General features: G+C 56.4%; 1 protein-coding gene across 4 annotated transcripts in view; it reads left to right on the forward strand.

The window, feature by feature from the left end:
• PTPRU (protein tyrosine phosphatase receptor type U) overlaps positions 1-25736 on the forward strand; it is a 51829-nt gene extending 26093 nt beyond the window's left edge. Inside the window, exons 9-32 of one of the 4 annotated variants that reach the window (XM_088067364.1) lie at positions 1481-1590; positions 1881-2082; positions 2881-2983; positions 3095-3368; positions 4908-4944; positions 5454-5592; positions 6987-7016; positions 7962-8119; positions 9422-9612; positions 10739-10811; positions 10951-11027; positions 11748-11765; positions 12142-12178; positions 12477-12574; positions 12658-12774; positions 13329-13483; positions 14745-14880; positions 14966-15115; positions 15219-15392; positions 15554-15694; positions 18011-18136; positions 20341-20498; positions 21584-21719; positions 23063-25736. In XM_088067364.1, the coding sequence (XP_087923490.1) occupies positions 1481-1590; positions 1881-2082; positions 2881-2983; positions 3095-3368; positions 4908-4944; positions 5454-5592; positions 6987-7016; positions 7962-8119; positions 9422-9612; positions 10739-10811; positions 10951-11027; positions 11748-11765; positions 12142-12178; positions 12477-12574; positions 12658-12774; positions 13329-13483; positions 14745-14880; positions 14966-15115; positions 15219-15392; positions 15554-15694; positions 18011-18136; positions 20341-20498; positions 21584-21719; positions 23063-23125 (2903 nt within the window). In that variant the 3' untranslated portion in view covers positions 23126-25736. The remainder of the gene's footprint in view (positions 1-1480; positions 1591-1880; positions 2083-2880; positions 2984-3094; positions 3369-4907; positions 4945-5453; positions 5593-6986; positions 7017-7961; positions 8120-9421; positions 9613-10738; positions 10812-10950; positions 11028-11747; positions 11766-12141; positions 12179-12476; positions 12575-12657; positions 12775-13328; positions 13484-14744; positions 14881-14965; positions 15116-15218; positions 15393-15553; positions 15695-18010; positions 18137-20340; positions 20499-21583; positions 21720-23062) is intronic. The other 3 variants (XM_088067365.1, XM_014258654.2, XM_005529858.3) reach the window with 3 other exon arrangements.
• Positions 25737-27342: the final 1606 nt, after the last annotated feature.

Below are 27342 nucleotides of genomic sequence, written 5' to 3' on the forward strand. Positions count from 1 at the left end.
GCTGTCCTGTGCTGCATCCATGGGCTGTCCTGTGCTGCATCCGTGGGCTGTCCTGTGCTGCATCCGTGGGCTGTCCTGTGCTGCATCCATGGGCTGTCCTGTGCTGCATCCATGGGCTGTCCTGTGCTGCATCCATGGGCTGTCCTGTGCTGCATCCGTGGGCTGTCCTGCCGCTGTTTCGGTGCCCCCTATGGAGCCAGGTAACCCACAGCTGGAGACTTCATTCTGTGTGCACAAAATGATGAAACTCAACCCCAGGCACCTCTGGAAATGTCCCTGCAGTGTGATGGTGCTGCAGGGAGCCGGTTCTCCCCCGTGCACGCAGAGTGCACGCAATGCAAGCCAGGCTAGACCTATATAATTCCATAAATAAATATTTATGTGTGCAAATATGGATAGCACAGGGGTGTGTGCACACCTGGGAGCTTTTGTGTGCACCTCTCTTAACCTGGGATGGAAGCACGATACCTATACTTATATATGTAAATACATAGGTATTATAATATTAAGATATATATAAATTGTCCTATAGACAATAACAATGATACAACATATAATAATAGAAAATAAGATGTAATTGTCTATATAATGCAGGCTATACATAATAATAGAAAATAACATATAATTGTATATAGTGTAGGTTCTGTATATTAAAAACCAATCTCTGTAGGTACACACTTTCCTGCCCAACAGGTTTCCATGTTTCTTCCCAAATTTAATAAGTGCCTGTACACGTGTAGGACACAGTGCCTCTGATTAAATTAACTTGTAAATCAGGTGGAAACGGTGCGTTTGCACGGTGGGAAGCGTGGGAGGTGATCCCTTTCTCCTGGCCTCGTAATTTCACCTGAACAAAAGCTGTGAAAAAAGCTAATGAAGGAGAAGAGCTGCTGTCCCCTGCAAGGTTTGGGAGTGGGGGATGCTGCCGGTGCCTTCCCGAGCCATCCCTTCCTCGCCGATGGAGAAATCCGTCACAAAGGAGCGGATATTGATCCTGGCACTGCTGATTGCCATCAGTGATCACAGTCATTATTGTGCTGGTGTTAATTAGAGGGGACGCTGGGCCACGTCAAGCCCATCTGCACGTGAGGCTGTTGCTGCTCGCTGGCAGTGTCTCCACAGGATGCTGATGGCTCCAGGGGGGATTAGGTTCTGGGGGAAAAGGGAATTTCTTTCTTTTCCTCTTGCTGGAGAGCTTGGGCACCCTGAGCTGCTGCTGGTGCCTGGGCTGAGGTGCTGGGAGTGGAACCTGCCCCTCCTGTGGCAAAGTGTCACCGTCAGGTCCAGGAGCATCAATGCCTTGGGGACCCACCAGCCCTGTCTGGTGGCACGGGCTGCAGATGGGTCACACGGCACATGGAATGTGGTGGCTTGGTCACAGGGCACAGCTACCACAGCCACCCACAGGGGTTTCCTGCAGGATTTCTCCTTACAGACGGGTTTCCAGCTGCGTCTGAGCACATCTCCTTTCCTTCCCCAGTGCCTGGCGGCATCGCCTCCGAGTCCCTCACCTTCACCCCGCTGGAGGACATGATATTCCTGAAGTGGGAGGAACCGGTGGAGCCCAACGGCCTCATCACGCAGTACGAGGCATGTCCTGGTGGTGTGGCACCTGGGGGACGTGGGGACATGGGAGGGTCCCGTTGGGGGGGTCTGGGGCAGCCTCTGCTGTTGGCCATGGGGATTAGAGGCAGCTGCTGCTACCCCTGAGCCCTTTGGCTTTTTCGGTGAACCTCTTCTTTTGTTTCACCTCCAAAAGTCCCTGGCTGCCCCATGACCACCCCCTCCTCTGGAATCATTGCTTTAATCCCTTCTCCACCCGAACTGGGCTCTGTCCCCTCTGCCAGGGCCACGGCTGATGCTGTGTGCTGTCCCTGCAGATCAGCTACCAGAGCATCGAGTCCTCAGACCCCGCGGTGAACGTGCCGGGCCCGCGGCGCACGGTGTCCAAGCTGCGCAATGAGACCTACCACGTGTTCTCCAACCTCCACCCCGGCACCACCTACCTGTTCTCGGTGCGGGCCCGCACCGGCAAGGGCTTTGGCCAGACAGCGCTCACCGAGATCACCACCAACATCTCCGGTAGGTTCCCCCACTGCCTTCCTGCTGCTGGGCCTGCTCCTCCACACAGGTGTCCTCCTGGTGTGGAGCCTCTGGCTGGCTCCCGTGGTGGTGGCTGGACGCTGCCATAGAGAGATGCTCTTGGTGGTGGCAGCTGGGCTGTGAGACCCTGGCAGCCCCCAGACTGGTGGGTCCCTGTCTGGGGAGTCTGGCCAGCCCAGTGCTGGTGGCTGGTGCTGTCTGAGCTCTCAGGGCATGAGTGAGGGATTAATTTGGCTTCATTAATAAGCTGTGCAGTACCTGGGGCTCTTTGCTCGTGTCCATGGTGTCGCATTAATTGCAGCAAATGGGCTGAGCATCAATGGGGGCACTGGGACAAAGCAGCTCAAGCTGCACCTCAGTGGCTGCCAGTGATGGTTTGAGGACCACAAGGCATGAGGGGGGGGTCCCCCACCTTGGTCTGGGGGTGCTGCTGGGCCGGCTCAGGTGTGCTTCTGCCCTGGGGTGGGGGAAGCTCACACTGTGCCGGTGATCCTGACGGTGCTGTTCCTGGGCACATCTCAGGAATTTGGGTCCTGCCAAGGTTGGATCCCGCTCTTGGTTTCTTCCCCTCTGCCAGACTGGTGTTGGTAATCTCCCTTGTGCACACCCAGGGGTCCTCTCTCAACTCTTGTACAACACCTGGAGAGGTGTTTTACTTTATTTGCAATAATTCATATTATACCACTGGGTGAGGTCTTGCCCTGGGCGAAGCTGCTCATGCCTCAGTTTCCCCCTAAGCCAGGGGAGCCCCAGGACTCACCCCAGCTCCCGTTGCAGCTCCCACCTTTGACTACGGGGACATGCCATCGCCACTGGGCGAGTCAGAGAGCACCATCACGGTGCTGCTGCGGCCGGCGCAAGGCAGAGGGGCTCCCATCAGGTAGGTCGGGGCTGCAGGAGGGCGAGACCCCAAAACGGGGTGGCACAGGGGGGCTCCAAGGAAGGGCAGGACCGTTCTTCCCGAAGCTAACCCGTGCCTGCCCCTCCCTAGCACCTACCAGGTGATCGTGGAGGAGGAGCGGCCCAGGAGGCTGAGGCGGGAGCTGGGGGGACAGGAGTGCTTCCCGGTGCCGCTCACCTTCGACGACGCCGTGTCCCGCGGCTCCGTGCACTACTTCGGGGCAGAGCTGCCTGCCAGCAGCCTCACCGAGGCCAAGCCCTTCACCGTGGGGGACAACCAGACCTACAACGGCTACTGGAACCCGCCCCTGGAGCCCAAGAAGGCCTATCTCATCTACTTCCAGGCCATGAGCAACCTCAAAGGGGTGAGTAGCCCTGGCACCCTGTTCCAGCCAGGGGTTGGATCAGGTACAGGCAGGCTGGGGTCTGAGGGTTGGTAAAATGGGACTGCTTTTAGATCCCCCTCCCTGGGTCACCCTCTGTCTTCGCCCCTGGTGTCCTGCCAGGGGGCAGTTGGTGCTCCAGGCATGTTGAGATGTTGGTGTCCTGCTCCAGCACGCCTGTGTGGTGCCTGTCCTCATCCCCGTGTAGATGCTGGGGGTGGAGTAGCCGTGTTTCCCCCAGCCAGGACACTGACAAGCACCAGTGCAGGGGAGACCCCATTCCTGGGGTTCCTCCTGGCCTGAAGCAGGACTGTTTGGGCAGCCAGAGCTGTGTCACTGCTGGGACCCAGTGCTGCGAGGATGGCCAGTCCCAGCTCCAGAGAACTCCTGAGGCTGTCCTGCCCTCCCTGCTGCTGCTGCCAGTTCCCTCTGCTCCCCCTGCATCCCCCTCGGGGTTCCTCTGACAGGACCACCGGGACCTGTGGGGACCCTTCTCAGCATCGCTGCTCTGGCAGCTCCTGTCCCACCCCGGGGAGCATCACTGTCCTGCACATCTCCATCCTGCTGGAAGGGGCTGCCCACGGAGCCCTCTTTGCTCCGGGGCCGTTCACACCTCGCTGCCTTGTAACTGGAGCCCGGAGGGACAGGGAGGGTCCCCGCTCTGGCTCACTCAGCACCGCTGGATAATAACTGCTGCCTGATGCTGTGTTACATCTGTCCTGCTGGGAGCCAATGGATTTATCCCAGCTGCCCTCAGATGCTGGAAAAAGGCTGGATTGTAGCTGGGTTTTTTCATGGTTTTTGTGCCAGATGAAGCAAGAAGCAGGAGAAGGAAACGCTGGAGATCCCAGGGAGTTCGGTGCTGTAGCCAGCCCTGCCCTGGATATGTGACATGGGCAAGTCTTGGGCTGAGGGTGGATGCAGCAGCATTGGTGCCTGGTGTCCTGAGAGACTGGAGGATGCTTGGAGAAGAAGAATCATACTGCCAAAATGGTGCTTTTTATTTTGCAACAGAAGTTGGATGCATGGAAAAATGGAATCATTTAGCTGAACCCATCCCTAAATTGCCAGTGTTAAAACTGTTGGAGACTTGAGCTGGAACCTCATGGTGATGTTGGCAGCAGGTGCAGAGCACCAGGACTGAGGCTTGAAACTTTGACTGATGGAAGACAAACCCATGGAGCTCCGGATGACAACCTGGGAATGTTTTAGCTGTAGCTGGTGGCACATTGGTGACATGTGGCTTGGCTGCGTCTGCTGGGTCCTCCCACGCTCTTGAGCTTTGCTATTCCCTCTGTGCCAGGAGCAGTGGCTCCAGCTAAACCTGGGAATGCTGGGGACAGATCATTCAGCAGCATCTCTTGGGATGTGGGGCCCCAGGAGCTCTTTCTGTGCTGCAGCACAAATCACCCAAAGCACCAAGGGACCAGCCCTGTTCCCACCCAGCCTTGCTCGGGCAGGAGTGTGGGGCAGAGCTGCTGGGATGCTCATCCAGCACTGACCCACCTTTTACCTCCATAGGAAACTCGGCTGAACTGTGTCCGGATCGCTCGCAAAGGTGAGCTCCTCCTTCCCCTGATCCCAGCCCGGCTGTGGCTCCGGCCGTGGTGGCTCTGGTGGGTGGGGACCAGCACTGGCAGTGCTTGGGCTGCATGTGATGGGTTATTCCAGCCCCACCCCGCGCTCTTTTGTTTCCCACTCTCTTTGGCGTCTGGGGTTTTTCCCTCGGTTGAATTTTCCTTGTTAATGCTGTTACCATGGTGGAGGTGGCAGGCTGGAGTGGTGGCGCAGGGATGGGTGGATGATCCTCTGTGGGGTGTGGTGAAAGGTGAACAAAGGGACTGTGTCACCCCACTGGAACTGAGAGAGGGACTTGTCCACGGTCATAGTGTGGCACTGCAGAGCCCTGTGGAATAATGTGTGTTCATGGAGAAACAAACATCCCATGGAATGAATCCCGGTGTTTCCATGTCTAATGTTGCCAGTCTCCCTGGAGTGGGGAGTGTGGTGGGTGCTCACAGCACCCTTGTCCACCCACCCCTCCTGCCCGTCCTTGTCCCCTGGCAGCTGCCTGCAAAGAGAGCAAGCGTCCCCTGGAGGTGTCACAGCACTCGGAGGAGATGGGTCTGATCCTGGGGATCTGTGCCGGGGGGCTCATCGTCCTGATTATCCTGCTGGGAGCCATCATTGTCGCCATTCGGAAAGGGTAAGGACACCTGGGCTGGTGCTGGTCCTCCCTCCCTCCCTCCCCTGGTGATCCTGCATGGATGGAAACGCTTCTGGCCCGAGCCCTGCAGCGATGCTGAGCACAGCCATCCCCATCCCACCAGCTCTTCCCTGCCAGCAGCAGCCCCACGGGACCCCCGGGCGTGCAGCTCTGTACCCCCAACCCAAAATCACAAAAATCAGCTTCATCCACTCTGAGATGTTGCCTCTGGGCTTCCCTGTTGCCTTGGCCAGACTAGCATGAGCACGTCCAGCATGGATGGGGCTGTGGCTGTGGTGGTGGGCTTGCACTGGGGGGGTGACGGGGTGGGAGGGAGGAGGGCAGGGGCTTCTCGGGACACTCATCCCCAGAAGCGCTGGGGATGCGGCCGTTGCTTTTCACGTGGATGCAATGCCCTGGAAAAGTGGCTTCTTCTGTGCAGGGCTTGAGGCAGTGCTGGGCTGGGGGGGCTCTCAGAGCTGGGATAAAGGGCAGCAATTAAACACAGGGCTTGGGAGGATGGAGCAAAGTACGTGAACAGCCAGAGGGAGAGAAAAACAGCAGGGCAGAGCCTTGGCCCGGTAAATCTGCAAAGCTCTTTATGGCTCCGTGTGCCCTGGAAGGATCCTTGTGGATTTATGCTGCTGGAAGAGTGGGGCTGTCACATCCCTGCACACTTTGAGGTGCGGGGCTGGCTCATGGATCCATTGGGTCCTTCCCTGGTGGAGCAAGTGCCAGCAGTGCTGATGTGTTTTGGGGAGTGATGCTGTGAGTGTGGTTGCTGCATTCCTGTTGCCAGTGCTGTGGGACAGGAGGAGGAGCAGCTCTGCTTCAGCATCCCAGGATGAACCTGTTGAAGGATAAACCAGAGCTACAAATTAGACCTGGTGCTGAGAGCCCTGAATTTGGGGCTGTTGGGAAGGTGGGATGAGCTCATAAATCTTCTCCAGAGTGCTTTGCCATTGGAGAAACACTGATGTGGTGGAACAGAAATGCAGCCTTGGAATACTTTTGTCTCTAGTAAATGGTGCCCTGGGAATGTGACATCCCAACCCCATCTCCCCCTCTGGGTCCCTAACCAGAAGCCTGGGCGAAAATCCCTACATTTGGGACTGCTTTGTTGTTCACTCTTAAAAATGATGGAATATCCCCTTGGACAGGGGTGCTGTGGACACCCACCACAGTGTGGTCACGCTGAGGTCTGGTGCTGGTGCTGTCCTGCTGGGATGTCAGCTCCTGCCCGGAGTAAATAACCTGCGGGTGCCACAGGGGAGCCTGACTCCTTTATGGTGCATTGAATTTTCTGGCAGCTGACTTGCCCTGTAACCTCCCTTCCCAATGCTGGAGAAAAGGTGCTTATGCAATTTCTGCTGTTCTCTTTGCACGCTTGCCAGGAGGAACTACTATTCCTACTCCTATTACCCGTAAGTAATTGTCATTCTCCTGCTTTCCCTCCTCCCGGCCGCCCCCCTCACCCTGCTGCCCCAACAAGTCCTTATCTCTGCCAAGTGCATTTTAAGGGTCTCTTTGGATCAGGGAAAATAATGCTGCCGAGCTTGTTAGAGACAGAAGGCAGCATAAAGGGGAAGGGTCAGCGACTCTGAGTTGAATTCTGGATTTTAGCAGCGCTTTGCAGTGTTCCAGCCCCACCACGATGCCAGCATGGGCTCAGATCTCCTGTTCATCCTTCTGGTTTAATCACTGTCTGCCTTTGGAGCCTGTTGCTGCCTCTCAAAAACAGTCATTCAGGTTTCTTTGCCTAAATGACTTGAATTTGGGGTGTGAGGTTCTGTCCCAATGAGAACTCCTGGGATTTCCCAGCATCTTCATTAGGTGTCTAAAGAGATCCTGCATGGGGGGAAAAGCCTCCACAGTGGGTGCTGAGCACGGGTTTACTCAGGGGGGTCCAGCCCATCCCTTGGGATGGATTTGGCCCCTGACATGGCTTTAAAATCACAGAACGGTTTGGCTTGGAAGGGACCTTAAAGCTGATCTCGCTCCAACCCTTGCCATGGGCAGGGACACCTTCCACTACACCAGGAGGTCAAGTCTGGAGAAATGGGGCTGGGCTGGGGCAGATCCATGCGATGGGAGATGGCTGGAGAGAGCTTTTGGAGCACTCCTGGCTGTCCAAGGGCAGGGGACAGGAGGGGACATTGAGGTTGAGCAGCTGGAGTTGCTGCAGCCAGCGAGAGATGCCGCACATGCGGCTGTGACCAGCTTGGGACAGCAGAGCACCGAAGCGTGATGACCACACTGCTAGAAATAATCCATCCTGCTCCCCGGAATAATCCAAGCCCAGGAGCTTTGAGGGGACCTTAGATCACCTGATGGTAAGCCCTGCTCACTTCTGCTCCTCCCCGCTGCAGGAAGCCCATGAATATGACCAAAGCCACCATAAACTACCGGCACGAGAAGACGCACATGATGAGCGCCATCGACAGGAGCTTCACTGACCAGAGCACCCTGCAGGAGGACGAGCGCCTGGGGCTGTCCTTCATGGACACCCACGGCTACGGAAACAGAGGTGAGGGTGGGAGCCTGGCAGCCCTGTTCTCCTTCCACAACTGTGGGAACAGAGGTGAGGGTGGGAGCCTGGCATCCCCCTGCTCCCATCCCACAGCTGTGGCAACCAAGGTAAGGATGGGGACGCTGGCATCCCCTGCTTCCTTCCAGCCACAGCAAAGGTGCCAAATAACCCCAAAATATCCCAGGAGCAGCCTGCCAGAGCTCAAGGAGTGTTTGGACAGCTCTCGGGCACAGGGTGGGATTGTTGGGGTGTCTGTGCAGGGCCAGGTGTTGGACTCGGTGGTCCCTGTGGGTCCCTTCCAACTCAGGGTATTCTGTGACTCTGTTGAAGGCTTGGTGTTACATCCATGTTAGGCTGATGTGTGTGGGCTCAGGGTCTGGCTGCAGCCCCTCTGGTTCTGGGTCAGTTCCACCTCCTGGTGTACGCTGAGGTTGGAAGCTTTCCCCCAGCCCTCCCCACACAGCCTGGGCTTCGAAGGGTTAAAGAGCCCCTGTGCTCACATCAGAGGGAGACTGATAACTTCACACCCACTGGAGGATGTGTCTCCATGCTGATTTAGTTGTAAAATAACTCTTTGGATGCCCCAGTTTCAGCCATATGCTAATAACATCTGTTACAGTAACTGCAAGATGCCGCCTGCACGCGGCTCTTGCGCACCGGCTGCGGGATTAAAGCGCTTCCCACCATTGTCTCATGGATCATTAACGCCCAGAGGGCAAACTTTTCCTCCTCTTCATACATAGAGCTGGCTTAGGTGTATTTTTGCTTTGGTTGCTGTGCTTGGAACTCTCAAAGGCTGGTGGGGCTGAGCTGGGGAGCTTGGGCTGCCTGCCATGGCTGGGGGAGTTTCCATTGCCTGTGAACATCCTTAATTAACGAAGGGAAATGAATGACTTGGTGACTGCTTGGTGGCTGTTCCCCCCCTCCCCGTGCTTCAGTTTCTGTGCATTTAAAAGAAAGTCACTAATCCTCATGGAAACCCAAGTGGATCCTCAGTGTGTGGCTGTGGCAGCACCTTGCTAATGCCAGCAATTAATTAATTTCTCATTAATCCCAGCAGCTGATGAGCCCATTGGTCAGGTCATGGGGTGTGGAGGCACTCTCCTGTGTTGTCCTGTTGGTTCCCAGAGGGCAGGAATGGATGGGATATTGGGAAGGAATTCTTCCCTGTGAGGGTGGCGATGCCAGAGGTTGCCAAAGAAAACGTTCCCCGCCGCTCTGTGGGTGCGAGGCGGTGATGGGGACGTGGCCCAAGGCTTTGCTGCCCTGCTAGCCCCTGGCTGTCCCTCCCTCGTGCAGGTGAGCAGCGCAGCAGCGTGGTCAATGAGTCCAGCAGCCTCCTGGGGGGCTCCCCACGGCGCCAGTGCGGCCGCAAGGGCTCCCCGTACCACACGGGGCAGCTGCACCCGGCCGTGCGCGTGGCCGACCTCCTGCAGCACATCAACCAGATGAAGACAGCCGAGGGCTACGGCTTCAAACAGGAGTATGAGGTGGGGACAGCGTGTGCCAGCGAGGGGACTCGGGTAGGATCTGTGTGCGAGGAGAGGATGCTCCAGGGCTGGAGCTCTGGATGGGAGCTGGAGCTCACAGCTCTGGGCTGGCGTTGTCAGCATGGGGGGTGTCCCCGAGTCTGGATTCAATGGCTGCTGCTGGAGCTCTGGGTTATTTGTCAGCTTGAGCAGGTCCCTGTCTGCAGTTCATCATCCCAGCTCTCCTGCAAGGGCCAGGGCTGCTCCTTCCTTCCCCTCCCCTGGACATCACCGTGTCACCTTCTGCTCTCCAGCACACTTGGCTGTGAGAAGCGTGGCCGTAGCCTAAGGACAAGCAAATCCTCTGCAGTCTGGCAGCCCCAAGGCCACGATGTCTTGGATCCATGTGCGTCTTCCCTCAAGATCCCGGGGAGAGGATGCTGGGGAGGGATTTCTTTCCCAAGAGTTGTTGGCAGCATCATGTCCATCCCAGCTGGCCAGCTCAGAGCACTTGTAACAGAGCAGGTTATTTCACAAGCCTCTGCCTCAGCACGGCCAGCGGGGTCACTTCCTGACTTCTCGGTGTCCCACAGGTCTGGAGATTGAAACTTCCCAGTGAAATTACTGTTTAATGCTCAGCTGTTTCAGGAGCAGGAGCTCTCCCCCACTTTCATGCATTGGACAAACCAGGGCTTGTGATAATCATTAGTGCTCCTTGAAAAGCTGCTGTATGTTCTTGGAACTAGTCATTTGAAAGCACTCAGATATTATGGGAGGGGAGAAAACATGTAATTTCCTTCCACTTTCCCCCTCTTATGCCAATCTGTGAATGTCACTGTTATTACACACAAACCTGTTCTGTGCTAGGGAGGGAAAGGAGCTGGGGAGGTTTAGCAAAAAAAAAAAACCTACAACCAGCCCTGGAAAAAAAAAATACCAGGCAGTCTGTAATTTGCTGGAAAATGGGCCCATTTTGTGCATGCAACAGGAGAGTGTGGCTGGCAGAGTGGGCTGTGAAGGTGGAGCTGGGGCTGTAGGAACCAGGTGTTGGGGTGGAGGGAGCACCCTGTGTCCCCAGGGAGCTTTTGGGGCTGGGGGGACCCCACAGTCCAGCCCTTGGCTCGAGATGTCCATTCTTTCCTTACAGAGTTTCTTTGAAGGCTGGGACGCTTCGAAGAAGAAAGACAAGACCAAAGGGAGACAGGATCATGTGTCCACATGTGAGTGCCTTTAGCAAAGCCTTAGACACCCCAAACAACTTGAGAATCCTGCATTCTGCAGACTCCTCGGCCAGAGTGAGTGCCTGGGATGCCCTGGAGGGTGTCCAGGCACTGCTGATTCCTCGGCCCCTTTCCCCAGATGATCGTCACCGTGTGAAGCTGCACCCGCTGCTGGGTGACCCCAACTCCGACTACATCAACGCCAACTACATCGATGTAAGTGGGGACAGGGCCTGTGTCCTTGGGCTCTGGGCTGCAACAGGAGCTCCCTGTGGACCCTCTGGGTCTGTCCAGCAGCATTTGGAGCCAGGGTGGGCTGGTCAGTGCATCCCTGGAACCAGGGATTCCCTGGAATCAGGTCAGGAAGGACCTGCCTGATTTGTGTTCATCAGAAGTTTCTGCTCGTTGCATCTCTCCCTGCTCTGCATCTGTCCCTCCTTTCTCATTCCTCCTCTGCCTTTCTGTCCTTTTCCCCCTCACCTGCTCATGTGGCCGTGGATCTCCCTCTCCCTGGGCGGGGGCTGCAGATGGAGGACCAAGAGACCATCTGGGGCTCACACCGGGGAGCCCCTCGATCCTGCTGGTGTGTGTGACCCTGGGCAGAGCCCAGTCCTGGTGTTCTCTGAGAGCAGTGTCCCCAGGAATGATGTCCCCTGTCACCTCCAGAGCAGGTGCAGGAAGGCTCCAGTGTCTCCTGGAAGCAGCAGCAGCAAATCCCACTCTTCCCTCCTGCCCAGAGAGTGTTGTCTTGTCAGTGGTGGCCTGATCCCAGTGCCCAAGCAGTGTCCCTCAGCCAGCCCCTGTCCCCTGGGTCCTTTCTGCCCTGTCTGTCCATGGCCTGCTCCGGGGCAGGTGCTCTAACCCCTCTCTGCTCTGTGCCTCACTAATATCTCTGATCTTTTTCTCTCAAACCTGTGTCCCAATGGGATCCTTAAGATTCGGATTAACCGAGAAGTAAGTAGACTGTTCCCCCTCTCCTTCCTTCTCTGCTCCCAGCTCTTGCCAGGTCTCACCCTGGGCAGTGTGGTCTCAATACCATCAGGGAGAGGCAGGCAGGGAAAACGTGTTCATAAACCTGGGAATGGCCCAGGGAATGGGAAAGCAAGGTCTGTGTGCCACTGGGGCATGGAAAGCAGGGCCCGTGTGCCCAGAGAAGGGTGGAATTTGACCCACAGGGTGTACTGAGTGTGGGATGGCTGCTGAACCTCCTGCAGGGGACTTGCAGCACCTGGCCCAGTGGCTGTGGGGAATTTCTACCAGTTGGGTGACTGGGAAGTGTCTTAAGGATCTGTGCCTCAGCTTAGGACTGATGTCTCTGCTTCCCTTGCAGGGCTACCACAGGTCCAACCACTTCATAGCCACACAGGGTGAGTCATTCCCTGCCCTCTCTGCCCGTGGTTCCTCAGCTCCTGATGCAGCAGCCAGGTTTTGTTCTGGTGGGATTAAACCTGGTAGGAGTAGGAAAGGGAGGGAGGGGGCCAATGTGGAGCAGCTCCCATCCCTCCTGCCTTCCCCTGGCACTGCACAGCCCTGGGGAAAAGGGCTTTGAGGTGCTGTGGAGCTCTCAGAGGCAGGAGGGGGACATGGTGGCATTGGGCCACTGCCAGGGCTGGGTTCTGCTGCTGGTGCCCATCCATCTGTGGGAGCTTTTACCATGTCCCTCAGGGCCCAAGCAGGAGATGGTGTACGACTTCTGGCGCATGGTGTGGCAGGAGCACTGTTCCAGCATCGTCATGATCACCAAGCTGGTGGAGGTGGGGCGGGTAAGGTTCCCATCCCATCCCATCCCATCCCTCTGGGCTCCAGCTGTGCAGGGCCAAACCCCCCTCCTGTGCTCTCCTTGTAGGTGAAGTGCTCCAAGTACTGGCCGGATGACTCCGAGATGTACGGGGACATCAAGATCACACTGGTGGAGTCAGAGACGTTGGCTGAGTACGCCGTGCGCACCTTCGCCCTCGAGAGGGTACGGCCCTGCCCTGCCTCGGGGACAGACCCCTCCTTGGGCATCCTCACAGCTTGGCATTTTCAGAATCCCGTTTATTTAGCCCACTATAACTGGGGCACCAGTCGCTCCTTCCTTTGCCTCTCCCCTGGCTCTGCACCCTGTGCCAGGCGGGTGGCTCAGTCCCACCTTCGTTTGGACAGTGAGCGTTTAATTTTGGTGTGAGTGTGGTGGGGGTGAAGGATGAGCTCCTCTCCTCTGGGCTGGAGGTGATGTAGCCATCACTCTGCAGTGTGGTAACCGGAGATGGAGGCAGTGCAATTTACCCCTTAATCTACGGGAATGTCAAATTACTGTCTGGTTATGGGGCAGGGAGACCCGAGGCTGCTGCCACCTCCTCCTTTTTCTCCTTGTTGGTGGCTTTTAACCCTCCTGCAGCCAAGAGGAGAGAGCTGTGGGGCTGCCCAAGCGTGACTGCTGTGTGCTTCATCTGCCTGGATCTGCCTGGCAAAATCATGGATTCCTGAGAAAATCAAGCGTTTGGGTGACCTTGTCCTCTCACCCTTCCCTTGCAGCGGGGTTACTCGGCCCGGCACGAGGTGAAGCAGTTCCACTTCATGTCGTGGCCCGAGCACGGTGTCCCCTACCACGCCACAGGGCTGCTGGCCTTCATCCGCAGGGTGAAGGCGTCCACGCCGCCCGACGCCGGCCCCATCATCATCCACTGCAGGTGCGGGCAGCGCTCGTGGGCGGGTGGGGATGGGGAGCACCTAAAACTCATCCCCCTGCCACCCCGGGCACTGACACCTTCCCCTAGTCCAGATCCCTCCAAGCCCTGCCCAACCTGGCCCTGATGTCCCTCTGCGATGGCATCAGGGAAATGTCACCGCTGGCTGGTGGCAGCAGGGATGGGGGGCTGGGGCCGCTCCAGGGGGCAGCTCTGTGCTGGGGCTGTCCCAGCCTGTTACTGGTGACAGCTCTGTCCCACTGGGCAAGGGTGAAGCAGCTTGACCAGTGCTGATGGTCAGGACGTGGGGCTGCAGGGGGCAGCAGGACAGCCCCGTTCCCACAGGGAGCCCTGCAGGGCTCAGCAGGATGCTGGAGCTGGGAGGACACGAGTGACACATCTGAGCAGGTTTGGTGGCTCTCTGTGCCACCAAACCTGAGCAGGCATTCCCACACAATGGGCTAATGATTCTTCCTCCACTGGACAAACCAGGAGGAGCTGATGAGTGGGAGAGATTTTTTTATTTTTTATTTGATTTCTCCCTGTCAACTGCCTCATCAGTGTTCATTCAGCAGGCAGTGCGATTAGTGCCCGTAGTCTGTAATCACTGATAATCACGATGAGTGATTCATCAGCCCCAGAAATTAGTATTACACTGGAAAAGACTCTGTAGGAAAGGAGCAGGGGTGTGGTTCTGTTCCTGACACATCATGGTGGGGTTCAGGGCACAGTAGGTCTTTGTGACTCCAGCCATGCCAGGGCTGTCACCACTGCTGGGCTGGCTCTGGGCATCCTGCTGGGCTCAGCCTTACCCTGAGGGTCTCCCCTGGGGCATTCAGACCTGCTCATGGCAGAGGAGCCTCCCTGCTCTGCCAGGGCTCAGAGCAGAGCCCTCCTTGGTGCTTTTGGGCTGAGATCCCAGAGGACTGTTAGCACTCAGATGGTTTAGTTGTCAGTTTTGTTGCAAAAACCACGTGTTCTGCTGTCTTAAATTAAAAATGAGCTTTAGGCATGGGTGCCCACCCACAGTCTGACCATCACACACCCTTGGGGCTGCAGCAGGGGTGTCTGGGCAGGTTTAAGGCTAAACCAGGCTCTGAAGGTGTGTGAGGTCCTGGCAGCCCTGTGAGGTTGCCTGGTACAGGGTCTGTGTGTTGAGCCCACACCCACAGAGACCTTGCTCAGTGCCCAGCAGCGTTTTGAGCTGTGTGTGGGTGCCAGCACAGACTGGGAATGTGTTTGCTGTTTCCCCCTCCATCCCCAGTGCTGGCACGGGGAGGACTGGCTGTTACATCGTCCTGGATGTGATGTTGGACATGGCTGAGTGTGAGGGTGTGGTGGACATCTACAACTGCGTGAAGACCCTCTGCTCTCGGAGGATCAACATGATACAGACGGAGGTGAGCGGGTGTTGGGGACAGCCGGAGGTGCTGCTGTCACCAGCCGGCTCTGGAGGCTCAGCCGTGTCCCCTCTCCTCCCCAAAGGAGCAGTACATCTTCATCCACGATGCCATCCTGGAGGCCTGTCTTTGTGGGGAGACCAGCATCCCCGCCAGCGAGTTCAAGCCCACCTACAAGGAGATGGTGAGGATAGAGCCACAGAGCAACTCCTCGCAGCTGCGGGAGGAGTTCCAGGTGAGCGCCCCAAAACCTCTGCAGCTCCCCCTTGTCCTCCCGCTCCCGGGGCCCGTGCCTGCTGGGACTGGGCAGGGTTTGAGGGGGACCCGTGTGCCTGCAGACCCTGAACTCGGTGACCCCACACCTGGACGTGGAGGAGTGCAGCATCGCGCTCCTGCCCCGCAATCGGGAGCGCAACCGCAGCATGGACGTCCTGCCGCCCGACCGATGCCTTCCCTTCCTCATCTCTGTGGATGGAGACAGCAACAACTACATCAACGCGGCCTTAACTGATGTGAGTGCTCCTGGGGAGGGAAGGAGCTGCTTCCCCTGCCCTCGGCCAACTTTGCACAACAAAACCTTGCTGGGTTTGGATTTATGGCCTGGTGGGTGTGACAGCAGTGACTGCAGTGTCACCACCATGTCCTTACTGGTGCTCGTCTCTCCTCTCTGCAGAGCTACACCAAGAGTTCTGCCTTCATTGTCACCCTGCACCCGCTGCAGAACACCACCACCGACTTCTGGCGGCTGGTGTACGACTACGGCTGCACCTCCATCGTCATGCTCAACCAGCTCAACCAGTCCAACTCTGCCTGGGTGAGTGCTGCTGGCCCCACGGGTGCCTCTGTCCTGCTCCATCCCTGTGAGTGCCTCTGTCCTGCTCTGTCCCCATCGCCCTGCAGCCCCTTGCCTTGCTCACACAGCAATTTCCCCTCTGCAAGGGGACACGGGACTGTCTGCAGCACTCAGGGTTTGTCCCCTGTAAGCACAGGGCTGGCCAGGTGGAGCCAAAGAGGTGTTGAGCAGCAGCCAGTGTGGGTGCATGGTGCTGGTGTTGCACTGACATTGTGCTGGCATTGGTGAGGTGTTGGCATTAAATTGCTGTTGGTGTTGACATTGGTGTTGCCTTGGCTTTGAGTTGCCGTTGGTGTTGGCGTTGGCGTTGCTGTTGGCGTTGCCGTTGGTGTGGCACTGGCAGTGTGCTGGTGTTGCCTTGGCTTTGAGTTGCTGTTGGTGTGACATTGGCGTTGCCATTGGCGTAGCCATTGGCATTGCATTGGCGTTGCATTGGCAGTGTGTTGGTGTTGCATTGGCATTGCATTGGCGTTGCATTGGCAGTGTGTTGGTGTTGCATTGGCATTGCATTGGCGTTGCATTGGCAGTGTGTTGGCGTTGCCATTGGAGTTGCCATTGGCGTTGCGTTGGCGTTGCCATTGGCGTTGCCTTGGCAGTGTGTTGGTGTTGCCATTGGTGTTGCATTGGCGTTGCCATTGGCGTTGCCATTGGTGTTGCATTGGTGTTGCATTGGTGTTGCCTTGGCGTTGCCATTGGCGTTGCCATTGGTGTTGCATTGGTGTTGCCTTGGCGTTGCCTTGGCAGTGTGTTGGTGTTGCCATTGGCGTTGCCATTGGCGTTGCCATTGGCGTTGCCATTGGCGTTGCCATTGGCGTTGCCATTGGCGTTGCCATTGGCGTTGCCATTGGCGTTGCCATTGGCGTTGCCATTGGTGTTGCATTGGCGTTGCCATTGGCGTTGCCATTGGCGTTGCCATTGGCGTTGCCATTGGCGTTGCATTGGCGTTGCCATTGGCGTTGCCATTGGCGTTGCCATTGGTGTTGCATTGGCGTTGCCATTGGCGTTGCCATTGGCGTTGCCATTGGCGTTGCCATTGGCGTTGCATTGGCGTTGCCTTGGCGTTGCATTGGCAGTGTGTTGGTGTTGCCATTGGTGTTGCATTGGCGTTGCCGTTGGCATTGCCATTGGTGTTGCATTGGTGTTGCATTGGTGTTGCATTGGTGTTGACATTGCTCCAACAGGTCCGTGCTCCCCGAGCTGGAGGCAGCTCTGCCGGTGGGGTCTCACCTGAGCAGAATCCCTGACAGGATCCCTTCCCTTCCCTCTGCCATTTCTCCTCATCACTCAGCCCTGCCTGTTCTTCAGGGGTGTCTGGGTTTACAATATTCAGCTGGGTCCTAAATGTTTACTGCTGTAAGACCAACAGGTAATAAATCAACCTTTCCAGCAGGCAGCTCCAAAAGGTGACTTTGAGGGTACAGCCCTCATTTGAACTACACCTTGCCAAGGGAAGCTTTAATATCCAAATTACAGTTCTGAGTCTGGAGGGCTCAGAGATCTCAGAGATTTATAGCCCCTATTAATAACCAATTATTCCTGAGACACGTTTGCCATGCAGTTGGGCCCAGGCCGTGGCTGACCTGCGTTGCTAAATGCCCTGTGAAAGTGTGGTGACAAACATCATATATTTTGTGTCGGTGCTGGTTTCCCAGCTGTCACACTGTGAAAACAATCTCAGCCATGCTCCAGGGACCGAGCCATCCATCAGTGCCATGACAGACACAGGAGGGGGAGTTGCTCCCCAGAGATGCAGGCTGGGGTTGTTTTGGCTTGGTGGGATGTCCCGGGATGGGGAGCGCTGACATCCCATGGTGCTGTCGCTGCTGTATTATTTTTATTTATAATAGTGGCTTCTAAAGCCAACAGGGCTTGAGAGCCAGCTGGGAGCAGGCCAGCCCTGCTGCATCACTGTGCAGGATCAGGTCAGTGCAGGACCTGTGGCACAGCCCATCCCACATCCCCTGGGACTGCAGTGTCTGCTCCCAGCTGTTGTGTCCGTGCAGTGCCAGGGGGCTGTGTGGGCGCTGGGGGTGGGCCTGACCTTTCATCCCTGATCCCTCAATAAACTGGGACATCCTCCAGCCACTGATGTGCTGAATGAGAAATGGCATTGTGGTCCAGCCCCGTCCCTCCCCAGGCCCCCCATCCCTCCCCAGGCCCTCCCCAGGCCAGCAGCCCCCGGGCTCCAGCCCCAGCTGCTCCTTGCACAGGCGTTTCCTGATGCCCTTCCCTGTGTCCCAGCCTGCATTCCCAGTCACGGTGAGCTTCTCCCCACAGCCCTGCCTGCAGTACTGGCCCGAGCCGGGGCTGCAGCACTACGGCCCCATGGAGGTGGAATACATCTCTGGAGTGGCGGATGAGGACATCATTTCCCGGCTCTTCCGAGTCCAGAACATCACACGGGTGAGCTGCTTGTACACACCACAGAATCCCAGCATGGTTTGGGTTGGAGGGGAACTTCAAAACCACGTTGTTCCTACCCTGGACAGGGACACCTTTCATATCCCAGGTTGCTCCAAGCCCAGTCCAGGCCTTGGACAGTTCCAAGGATCCAGGGGCAGCCACAGCTGCCCTGGGCACCCTGTGCCAGGGCTTGACAGCTCTTGTGGTGAAGGAATTTTCCCCTAATACCCTTTCTGAACTTGCCATGATGCAGCTGTTTCCTCTTTTTTACTCACTTGTTACCTGGGAGAAGCGACAGACCCCACCTGGCTTCAACATTTCGGGGAGTTGTTGAGAGCAGTAAGGTCCTTCCTGTCTGCTGGGGTCTCCAGAGCAGCCCCAGCTCTCCTCCTGCCAGAGAGGAACTTGTAGAATTGCCATTGCTCCATCCAGCCTTTCTGGAGCTGCCAGCTCCTTGAGAGGTGTTAGAAACCTGCAGGAAGATTTTCCCTCTGCCTGAAGATCCATCTCTGCCCTGCCACACACATGGCACAGGATGGACACTCCCCACGTGGGCACGGCAGCTCCCCTGGCACCAGCAGAGCCCTTTGCCTGCAGGATGAGAAGATCCACACAGATTTTTAGCCTTTGTCAGTGTTTAGTGGCTGGTTAAGCTTGCCTTGAAAGAAGAGAAATGCAGGGCAGCAGGGCAGGGATGTGGTGATGCGGAGCTGGACGGGGAGAGAAGAAGCTGATTTATCTACAAATGGCAGCTGGGAGGAGGTGACATCCTGAGGTCTCTAAACTCCTGATGGCTGCCAAGGGGCTGAGGCCAGTGCCCCAGTGAAGGTCACTGGGCAGATGGGAATTAGGGAGCTTGGAAGGGAACGTGTGGCTTGGTTGAGAAGGTGCTTTAGCAGGGTGCCCGGGGCCAGAGGAGATAAATCCTGATTATCTGAACTCTTAACACAAAGAGGGTTTTGGTTCACGCTCCCTGAGGGAGCATCTGGCATTTCCTGGGTGTCAGCACAAAATCCTACACCAAATATGCTCAGCTCTCAGGTGGTAGAATATACTCTGGGCTAAATTAAAATGCAGCGTGATGGAAATCTGTGGATTGACGAGGAGATTCCTCCAGGGAGCAGATTGCTGGAGTAGGGCTGGGAAATTCATGGAGCCACTTTGTGCCAAGCCTTGCTGGAATGGAGATGGGCTTTGGGGCTGTCACAAGTGCTCCAGAGCTTTCACCTCATTTCAAAGCAGATCCCAAAACTTTCCTTCCCAGGCTGTCAGAGGAGTTTTCTTCTGGTTTAACTTCATTTATTTGTTTCCTCTTCCTCCTCTGCCTTCCTGGCTTCTAGCTGGAAACAGAAACTGAAGCCTGGGGTGCTCAGCCCATCACAGGCACACCACCAGCTCACATCCAAGCTCCCAAAAAGGTTCAGAAAAGCCCCTGTTTAAAATGTGCAGCTTGGAGTGGGCACCAAATGCCCCCAACTCCCAGTCCCCAGGAATTCCCAATTCCCCCACAGGATCACCTGGTCCTGCTGGGTGGGGAAGGTCTGGTCTCATCCCACTCAGCAGGCACCTGGAGCTGGGTGAGCAGAGCCCTCCACAGCTGAGTGTCCCCCCTTTCTCCTCCACGTGCTCCCACACGAGCTGCGAGCCCCAGGCTGTGTCTGGAGGGGGTGAGCGTGGTCCCATCCCTGGGATCTCCGAGTGCTCCTGAGCAGGAGCCCCACATCTGCCCAGCTAAAGCTTGCTGAGCTCTGTGGAGGTAATCCTCCTCCTGGATCCAGCTAACCAGATTAGCTTCCCAAACTAACCAGATTACCAGGTATTAAGCTCTCGCCTCCGTGGCAGCCTCTCAGCAGCCTCACACTGAGCACGGCAGAACCACGTCCCGTGGATCTGTGGCATGCAGAGAGGAGCCCTGGGGAGGCTCAGGGGCCTGGGAACAGGTTTTGGGGGATACACAGACTGCCTAAAGTCTGTGAGGTTGGAGAAAGCAAGTCAGTGGAGTTCTCCTGGGTGGGATGGGGTGGTGGAACGAGTGTGAGCTGGAGGCCGGGGCTGGACCATCCGTGTTACAGCAGCAGGAAAGGATTTTCCTCTCCACCTCTACTGTCCATGCATGACAAACCCCTCCTTGCCCCTGTCAAACCTCCAGTGGAGGCAACTGAGGGCAGGCCGTGGGTTCCAGCTGAGGAGTTTTGCTTTTCCAGTTGCAGGAGGGGCACCTGATGGTCCGGCACTTCCAATACCTGCGCTGGTCAGCCTACCGAGACACTCCGGACTCCAAGAAGTCCTTCCTGCACCTCCTGGCCCAGGTGGAGAGGTGGCAGAAGGAAAGTGGTGATGGCAGGACTGTGGTGCACTGCTTGTGAGTGTCAGCTGGGGAGGAGCAGGCTGTGCTGGGGGAGAGAAGCCTCCAGAGTCCACAGCTGTGCCTGGAGATCCTCCACAAAGCCCTCACCGGGGGGACCGTGTCCCCAGATGGGGCTGCCTCTGCCACAAGATGAGTTTTGGCTGAGGCACTCTGTGGTCCCCTCCTGAGATGGATGCTCAGCAGGGGGACACCAGCCTGCCCTTTGTGCTGGTCCCCAGCCTTGGCAGAGGTCCCAGCCCTGTCCCCACATCCCGGGTGTGCAACAGGCAGGAGCTGTGCCACCCCCACCACTTGCTGCCCATTTTGGAGGGGGGAACAGAGAATCAGAGTCATTTGGCTGGGAAGGGACCTTAAAGCTTATCTTGTTCCACTGGGAGGGACAGCCCAGGGTGCTCTGAGCCCTGTCCAGCCTGGAGATGGTTTCCACCCCTGTCCTCCCAGTGGGATTGGCTCACAAGCACCGTGTGTGCTCCCCTCGGATGGGACCCAGCACGTTCACAGATGGGGAGAGACAGCAGGCAAGCCCTTAATCAAAAACTAATTACACCCTTGTCCATCTTTGTTAGCTGAAGGATAATTTGAGAAGATGCTTTACAAAGCTCTGGCATCGTGTTCTCTCTTCCTCTCCCCTGTTCCCATTGCTGTCAGGCTTCAGGTGTGGTGGTGTGGGAACAGGGGCTGAGCCCGGGATTTGGGGAGGTTCCCAGTGGAACCGTGTGGAATGTGGGGTGGTTCCTCCAGGCAGCAGCACCAGGTCACCAGCCCAGGGTCACCCTGCACGGGGCAGGAGGGACACAGCAGCTTCCCTGAGGTCACAAGGAGTTGATCCATGGCAGGGCTGGGAACTGAGCCCAAATGAGATCAAGATCCAGCCTTGGTGATCCAGAAAGGTGTTTTTATGCTCTTGTGAGGGTTGGAGGGCAGGATCATTGTCCTGAAACGCCATGGGGCAGGTTCAGGTACAGGCCCTTGCTCTGGGACATCCCCTGGGATGCAGGGTTGGATAGAGAGACTTGGAGGTAGCAGGAAGGTGCTCTGATGCCACCTGCTCAGCCCCTGCTGTGTGTTTGTCCCACCAGGAACGGAGGTGGCCGGAGTGGCACCTTCTGTGCCTCCACCATGATCCTGGAGATGATCAAGTGTCACAACATGGCAGATGTTTTCTTCGCTGCCAAGACCCTCCGCAACTACAAACCAAATATGGTGGAGACCTTGGTAAGCACCAGACCCTCCCTGTCCCCCCTGGCTGCCGGTCCTGGCAGGTGCTGGGGATGCTCACCTCCCAAAACTCTGCCTTTTCCACCCCAAATCCTGATCAGCATCATGGGCATCCTCACAGCAGTGCTGGGCTGGGCTGGGCTGGGCAGTGAGGCAGCTCCTCAAAGCAGCCTGAGCTTTGTCTTCACCCAGCCGTGCCTGCACGGGCTCAGAGTCAGTGCTGGGATTGCTGGAAATCCTCCCCAGGAGCCGTAAGGCACAGTCACAGTAACCCTGGGATGCAGCTGTGGTTCTTTGGAAGGTTTGTGGCGCTGGGAGCATCGCAGCTGGGAGCTGTGGGTGCTGGTGTGGAGTCAGATAAATTATTCCTGTTGGGATATAAAAGGGAATGAGTGCTTGGAGTGAAATGAACGGGTGGGAGCAGCAGTGGAGTGATGTGTCCCGAGGAGGCTGGAGCTGGCAGCAGGTCAGGGCAAAAAGCCCCTGCCCCAATTCAGGCCCCCGATGATGGAACAGGGGAGGGGGCGGGCGCCTGTCCCTCCCTGTGCTGGAGGCATCCAGGTGCCTCACGGTGTTTTTAAAGCAAGTCAGCTGGAAATGTTTACCCTGTTTGCATTATAAAATCCCTGAGCTGCAAAGTGAAATGGTTTTGAGGAGGGGATGTGATTTGCATTAGGAATTAAAAGCGGAGGAGAAGGTGAGGGAGGGGAGAGGGGAGCAGGGGGAGGCATGCAGATAATGGAAAGATGATGTGACAAGCATGAAGCCACCAGGCACGTTGGTCTGAATTGCAAGGGTATTATAAAAAGGCAACATTTCCCATCAGGACATGAGCCTCCTCCCGCCTCAAATGAACCTGAACTGGCTGTTCTGGGAATCTCAATCTCCCAGAGTCACCGGGAGGCCAGATCCATGCCTGGTGCAAGGAGCTCAGCCCAGCAGAGAGCACTTCCCACTGCCTGCGCCTCTTCCCCCTCTGTTTGCCCCAGGGGTTATTTTTATATGATGATAAATGGAAACAATCCTTTTCCTTAATCCAAAAAGCATTATGTGCTTTTAATCTGGGCTGCTGCAGCCTCCTCGCTTTGAAGTCCTTCTCCCCCTCTGCCCGCTCCCACCTGGGATCCCGTGTGGGATAACAGGATTTTGTGCCGGTGCTCAGGCTCCAATCCCCATCCTGTGGCCAGGTTCTCCCTGCTGCTGTCACTCCCAGAGCTGTCACGGGGCCCCAGCAGCCTGACAGGGGCTGTTGAGACGTGTTTTCCCTCAGCTAGGGATAACTTTGGGAAACGGCTCCCTGAGGATTGTAACCCCCTCTCTCCTCTCCTCTCTCCGAACAGGAGCAGTACCATTTCTGCTACGACATAGCCCTGGAATACCTGGAGTCCCTGGAGAGCAGATAGCACCTGGCCACCAGAGGGGCAGCAAGGGCTCGGGCAGGCGCTGTTCCCAGCTGGACACCGTGTCCCTGCTTGGGGTGGGGATGGAAACAGCCAAGGAGCCACCAGGAAACTCTTGGGATCCAGACAGCGAAAGGACGTGGAGATGTGTTGGCCGCTCTCCATCGTCACCCTCCTCTCTCCTTTCCTCCCTGCCCTGGGAGGATCCCAGAGCTCATCCCGTTGCCTGGAATGGCAGCCTGGGGTTGGTGTGTGCGGGATGAGGCCCTGCAGGGACTCTGCAGCTGCTGGAGAGGAGCCCAGGGAGGGAAGGAACACCAGGCCAGAAGGAGCTGGGGCTGTTTCCCAGCAGGGAAGATGGATACTGGGAGATGTTGCTCTTTTTCTGTGGAATTGAAGCTGCTCCTTGAGGAGCCTGGAGGCTGCCAGAGGTGTTCCCTCGGTGGGATTCGCTCTGAGCCGGAGCAAAGACCCCCAGGAGCTGTTGAGTTTCTGCCTGTTGGCCCCATGAGTTGGATCCTGTTGTAGTTCTGTGAGTTCTGAGCCTCTGTGTATCCAGGCCTGGACAGACAGGGGTGAGGGCTGGGGGCACTGACCTGGACCCTGCTGGTGCTTCCACAAAGCTTCTGAGGGGATGGTTCCCCAGCATCTCCACACCTTCCTCTCGATCTGTAGCACTGAACTCCTCCTGATGTCCCCCAGGCACTGGCCCATGGCTCTGTTTTTAACCCTTTCCTTGTGTGTCATTGCATTTGAAGCAAAATCCTCAAAATCTGGGTCCATCCCAAATACTTCCTGGGCAGTTTTCCGTTGATGCTCTTGGCTTTTGCTGGGCCTGGTGAGGTGGGAGGATCGATTTTGGGTGGTGTTGGCTTGGGCTGAGCTGTGCCCAAGGCGTGGCCGTGCTCTGGGGCTGCACAGGGGACGGTGCCCACGCCCCTGTGCCACCAGGGCTGGTGGCTGAAGGTACCTGATGGTTTTTAGCTCCATCCTGCTGCAGGTGGGTGTGAAATGACACTTTTCCCATCTGATGTTGAGGCAATTACAGGGACTCTGCTCTCAGCCTGGTTGTAATAAAGTAAACAGCCTTGGGAAGGTGCAGCCAGAGAGAGCCAGCTCTGGGCTCTGCCCAGGGAGCTGAGGGAGGCTGGCTCTTTCCTGAGGGCCAGGCAGAGCCCTTCACCATCACTTTTGGGAGGGATGGAGCAGAGCAGATGAGAAACTCCAGATGCTGGAGGTTTCATGGGGGCAGCCCTGTCCTTCATCCATCCTTCAGCCATCCTCCAGCCCCACTCCCCCCCTGGGGCTGGAGCTCCCTTTGCCCAGGGAATTCTCCCCAGGGAATCGTGAAGGCTGCACAGCTGAAGTGGCTGTGCTGGAGGAGCAAACCCAGATGTTTCCATCCATCTTCTCCAAGGGTGAAGGAGAGCAGGAAGAGCCTCCCGTGTCTCCCCTTGGACAATGTGCTCCCACTGTGGTGATGGGGATTTCAGCACCAGCCCAGACCCTTGGCTCTCCCTCCTCCTCCCTGAGGAATTCACAGCCTGACAATAACTTATTCCAAGGGCTATACGACCTCATTCCTTCCTTCTTTCCATCCCTGCTGTCTCACCTGCTCTGTGCCCATTCTGTCTTGTCACCACGAGGTGTTTTTACCCCCAAGTGATCCGGCTGCACCAGTACCCACACTGGGATAATGTCCTTTCCCAGTCCCCACCTCTCCACAGAGCTGTCTGTGCTGTCCCAGGGAAGGTGCTGCATGCAGAAATTGTTTGGTTTTGTGTGAGAAGGGCTGGGCTGAGCCTCTGAAATCCCTGGAATGGGATGGTTTGGGAGCTGTCCAGCCCCTGGAGCTGGAGGGATGCTGCTGCCCGTGGCACCCACATTGTCCCCGTGGTCCAGAGGGAGGGAGCGTCCACGGGGCTCTCCAGGTAAAGTATTGCCAGAAAGAGGAAAAGGAGGAGTTGAAACCTGTTGGTCCAACAGAGACTGGAGCAGTTGTATATATGTTTTGAAATCAAGGCTTTTTCCTTTTTATTTTATTTTGATACCTCCTTGCTGGCTGTCTCTGGGTTTTTAGGGCATCTCTGGTGCAGGGCAGGTTTTGAAATCCAAGTGCTATAAAACCCAACCCATCTCCAGCTCCTGCCGAGATGCTCCTCTGACACGAGGCAAGGACATCCTGTACATAGAAATATATATATAGAAATCTATATATAAAAATATAAATACTGTTCTTAAGATGGATGATGTTTATTGGTATTACAGATTGGAGTGGTGCTTTTTTTTTGTTAAATAAAAACAAAACAACAAAAAAAGGAAAAAAAATTGAAACCCAAGAAAAACACCGAATTGGAACAATTTTGTCTATATGCAGTCAAAGTGATCCTGAAAGCTGGCAGCATCCCAGAGCTGGTGGGACTTGGGAGCATGAGGCAGCTCCAGCGTGGAGGAGGATGGAGCAGTGGGACTGAGGGAGGGACATGTCTGGTGTGGATTGTACCACGCACATCCAGCTGTTGTTAACTGGTTTTTTATTATTTTGTTATTATATTATTTTTGGCTTTCTTTCCTTTTAAGAAAATCAGTTGCATAAATAAATGTTCCAAATTTGTGGTGGCCTCTGGAGTTCTTTCTGGCTCTGAGCTGGGAGCTGTGATGTGGGGAGCCCTGAGGTGCAGAAACAGCTCCTCTCTCAGCCCTGCCTTTTCAAGGGTGTTTTTGGGAGGAGATTTGCAGGTCCAGCTTCATGGCACAGAGGAGATGGGGTTGCCTTGTGCTTCCAGAGCTTTGGTGTCCCTGATCTCAGACTGGCCACCCTGGCTGCCCACAGCTCCTGATGGAGCTTCCCTGCTGCTGGAAGAGGTGGTGTGGAGGAAAAAGAGCCCCAGGGCATTTCCCAGCTGGAGAATGAAATCCTGTTGTAAGAGCTTCAGGAAAAGTTGCTGAATTGTCTTTGGTGATTTCTTTATTACAAAGCAGCCTTCAGTTAAATGTGTTGTGCTATGAAGCACTTCCAGTAACACTTGAGTCTTAATTTAATGGAGACCCAGGAAAAAAATCTAATTGACTTGTCAGGATTGTTTTTCATCTTTAATTAAGGCTCATGAAGGAAGCAGTAATTACACTTTACTGATAAATAATAAAAAGGGGATCATGCAAATTAAAATGGAGTCCTGCCCTTGGGAAGGGCTCTGGGTGTGTGGGGTCAGGCCTGGCAGGGCTGTCCCTGGGGCTGAGCTCCGTGTCCCTGGGGCTGAGCTCCGTGTCCCCAGGGCTGAGCTCTGTGTCCCCAGGGCTGAGCTCCGTGTCCCCAGGGCTGTCCTGGAGGGCAGGGTGCGCTCAGGCTGCTCTGAGGAGAGACAGCAGCTGTTCCCACCAGAGCTGAGAATGGTGGCTCATTAAGGTGAAAAAGGGAGCAGTTCTGGGGACGAGGGTGGTGGCCCCTGGGTTTGGTGGTTCTCAGAGGCCCCGGGAGCTCAGGGGCTTGGGTGGCATCAGTGTCCTTCCTCACTTCATTCCTGCGACTCCCGAAGGGGCACGGCCATCCCAGGGAGCCGGGACAGGAGCAGACGTGCAGGTGCTCATCCTGTGGAGATGTCCCTCTGTCCCACCTCGGCGTCCCCAGCGTGTCCTGGTGAGTGACCTGCTGGGGGTGGCTGGGGAGGGGGGGATGAGACCCCTCTGTCCCTGCTGTGCAGAGCCAGGAGAGCTTGGCACGGCCACTGGAGGCCCTCGGGTTCTGCTGCTGCTCTGCCAGGCCTGGGTGGATTAGAGCCTCTCCAGGGGCATTTTGCATGTCAGTAACTAATCCAAATCCATGTCCAGTGCCCTACTCTTGGGAATTGCCTGCCAGCTCCACGCCTCCTTTGTGCTGTTATCTGCAGCACACATGCCCGCTGGAGCTGGTGGTAATTTCCCTAAGCCAATGTCATGGTATTGTTGGAGGTGACCTGGATATTCTTGTTCCATCCACAGGCTCATTCCCTAATCCTGGCTGACAGACAGCCCTGGAAGTGCTGGGGAGTTCAGCCCCAGCCCAGGGGGTGCACAGCATTGATACAGAGGGGGCAGCTGGGGACCCCTGTCCCAGCCCTCTCTGCCTGCCCACAGGGGCTGCTGTTCCTGCTGGATGCTCAGCTTTGTCCTGGCCACGCTGCCCCTGGAGAGCCACAGCCCCAAAACCTCTGCAGGACACCATCTCACCCAGCCAGCTCTCG

This window comes from Pseudopodoces humilis, chromosome 27 (genome assembly GCF_049639895.1).
Source record: "Pseudopodoces humilis isolate 2021_Gansu_Grassland_sample_001 chromosome 27, ASM4963989v1, whole genome shotgun sequence".
NCBI classification, from domain to species: Eukaryota; Metazoa; Chordata; class Aves; order Passeriformes; family Paridae; genus Pseudopodoces; species Pseudopodoces humilis.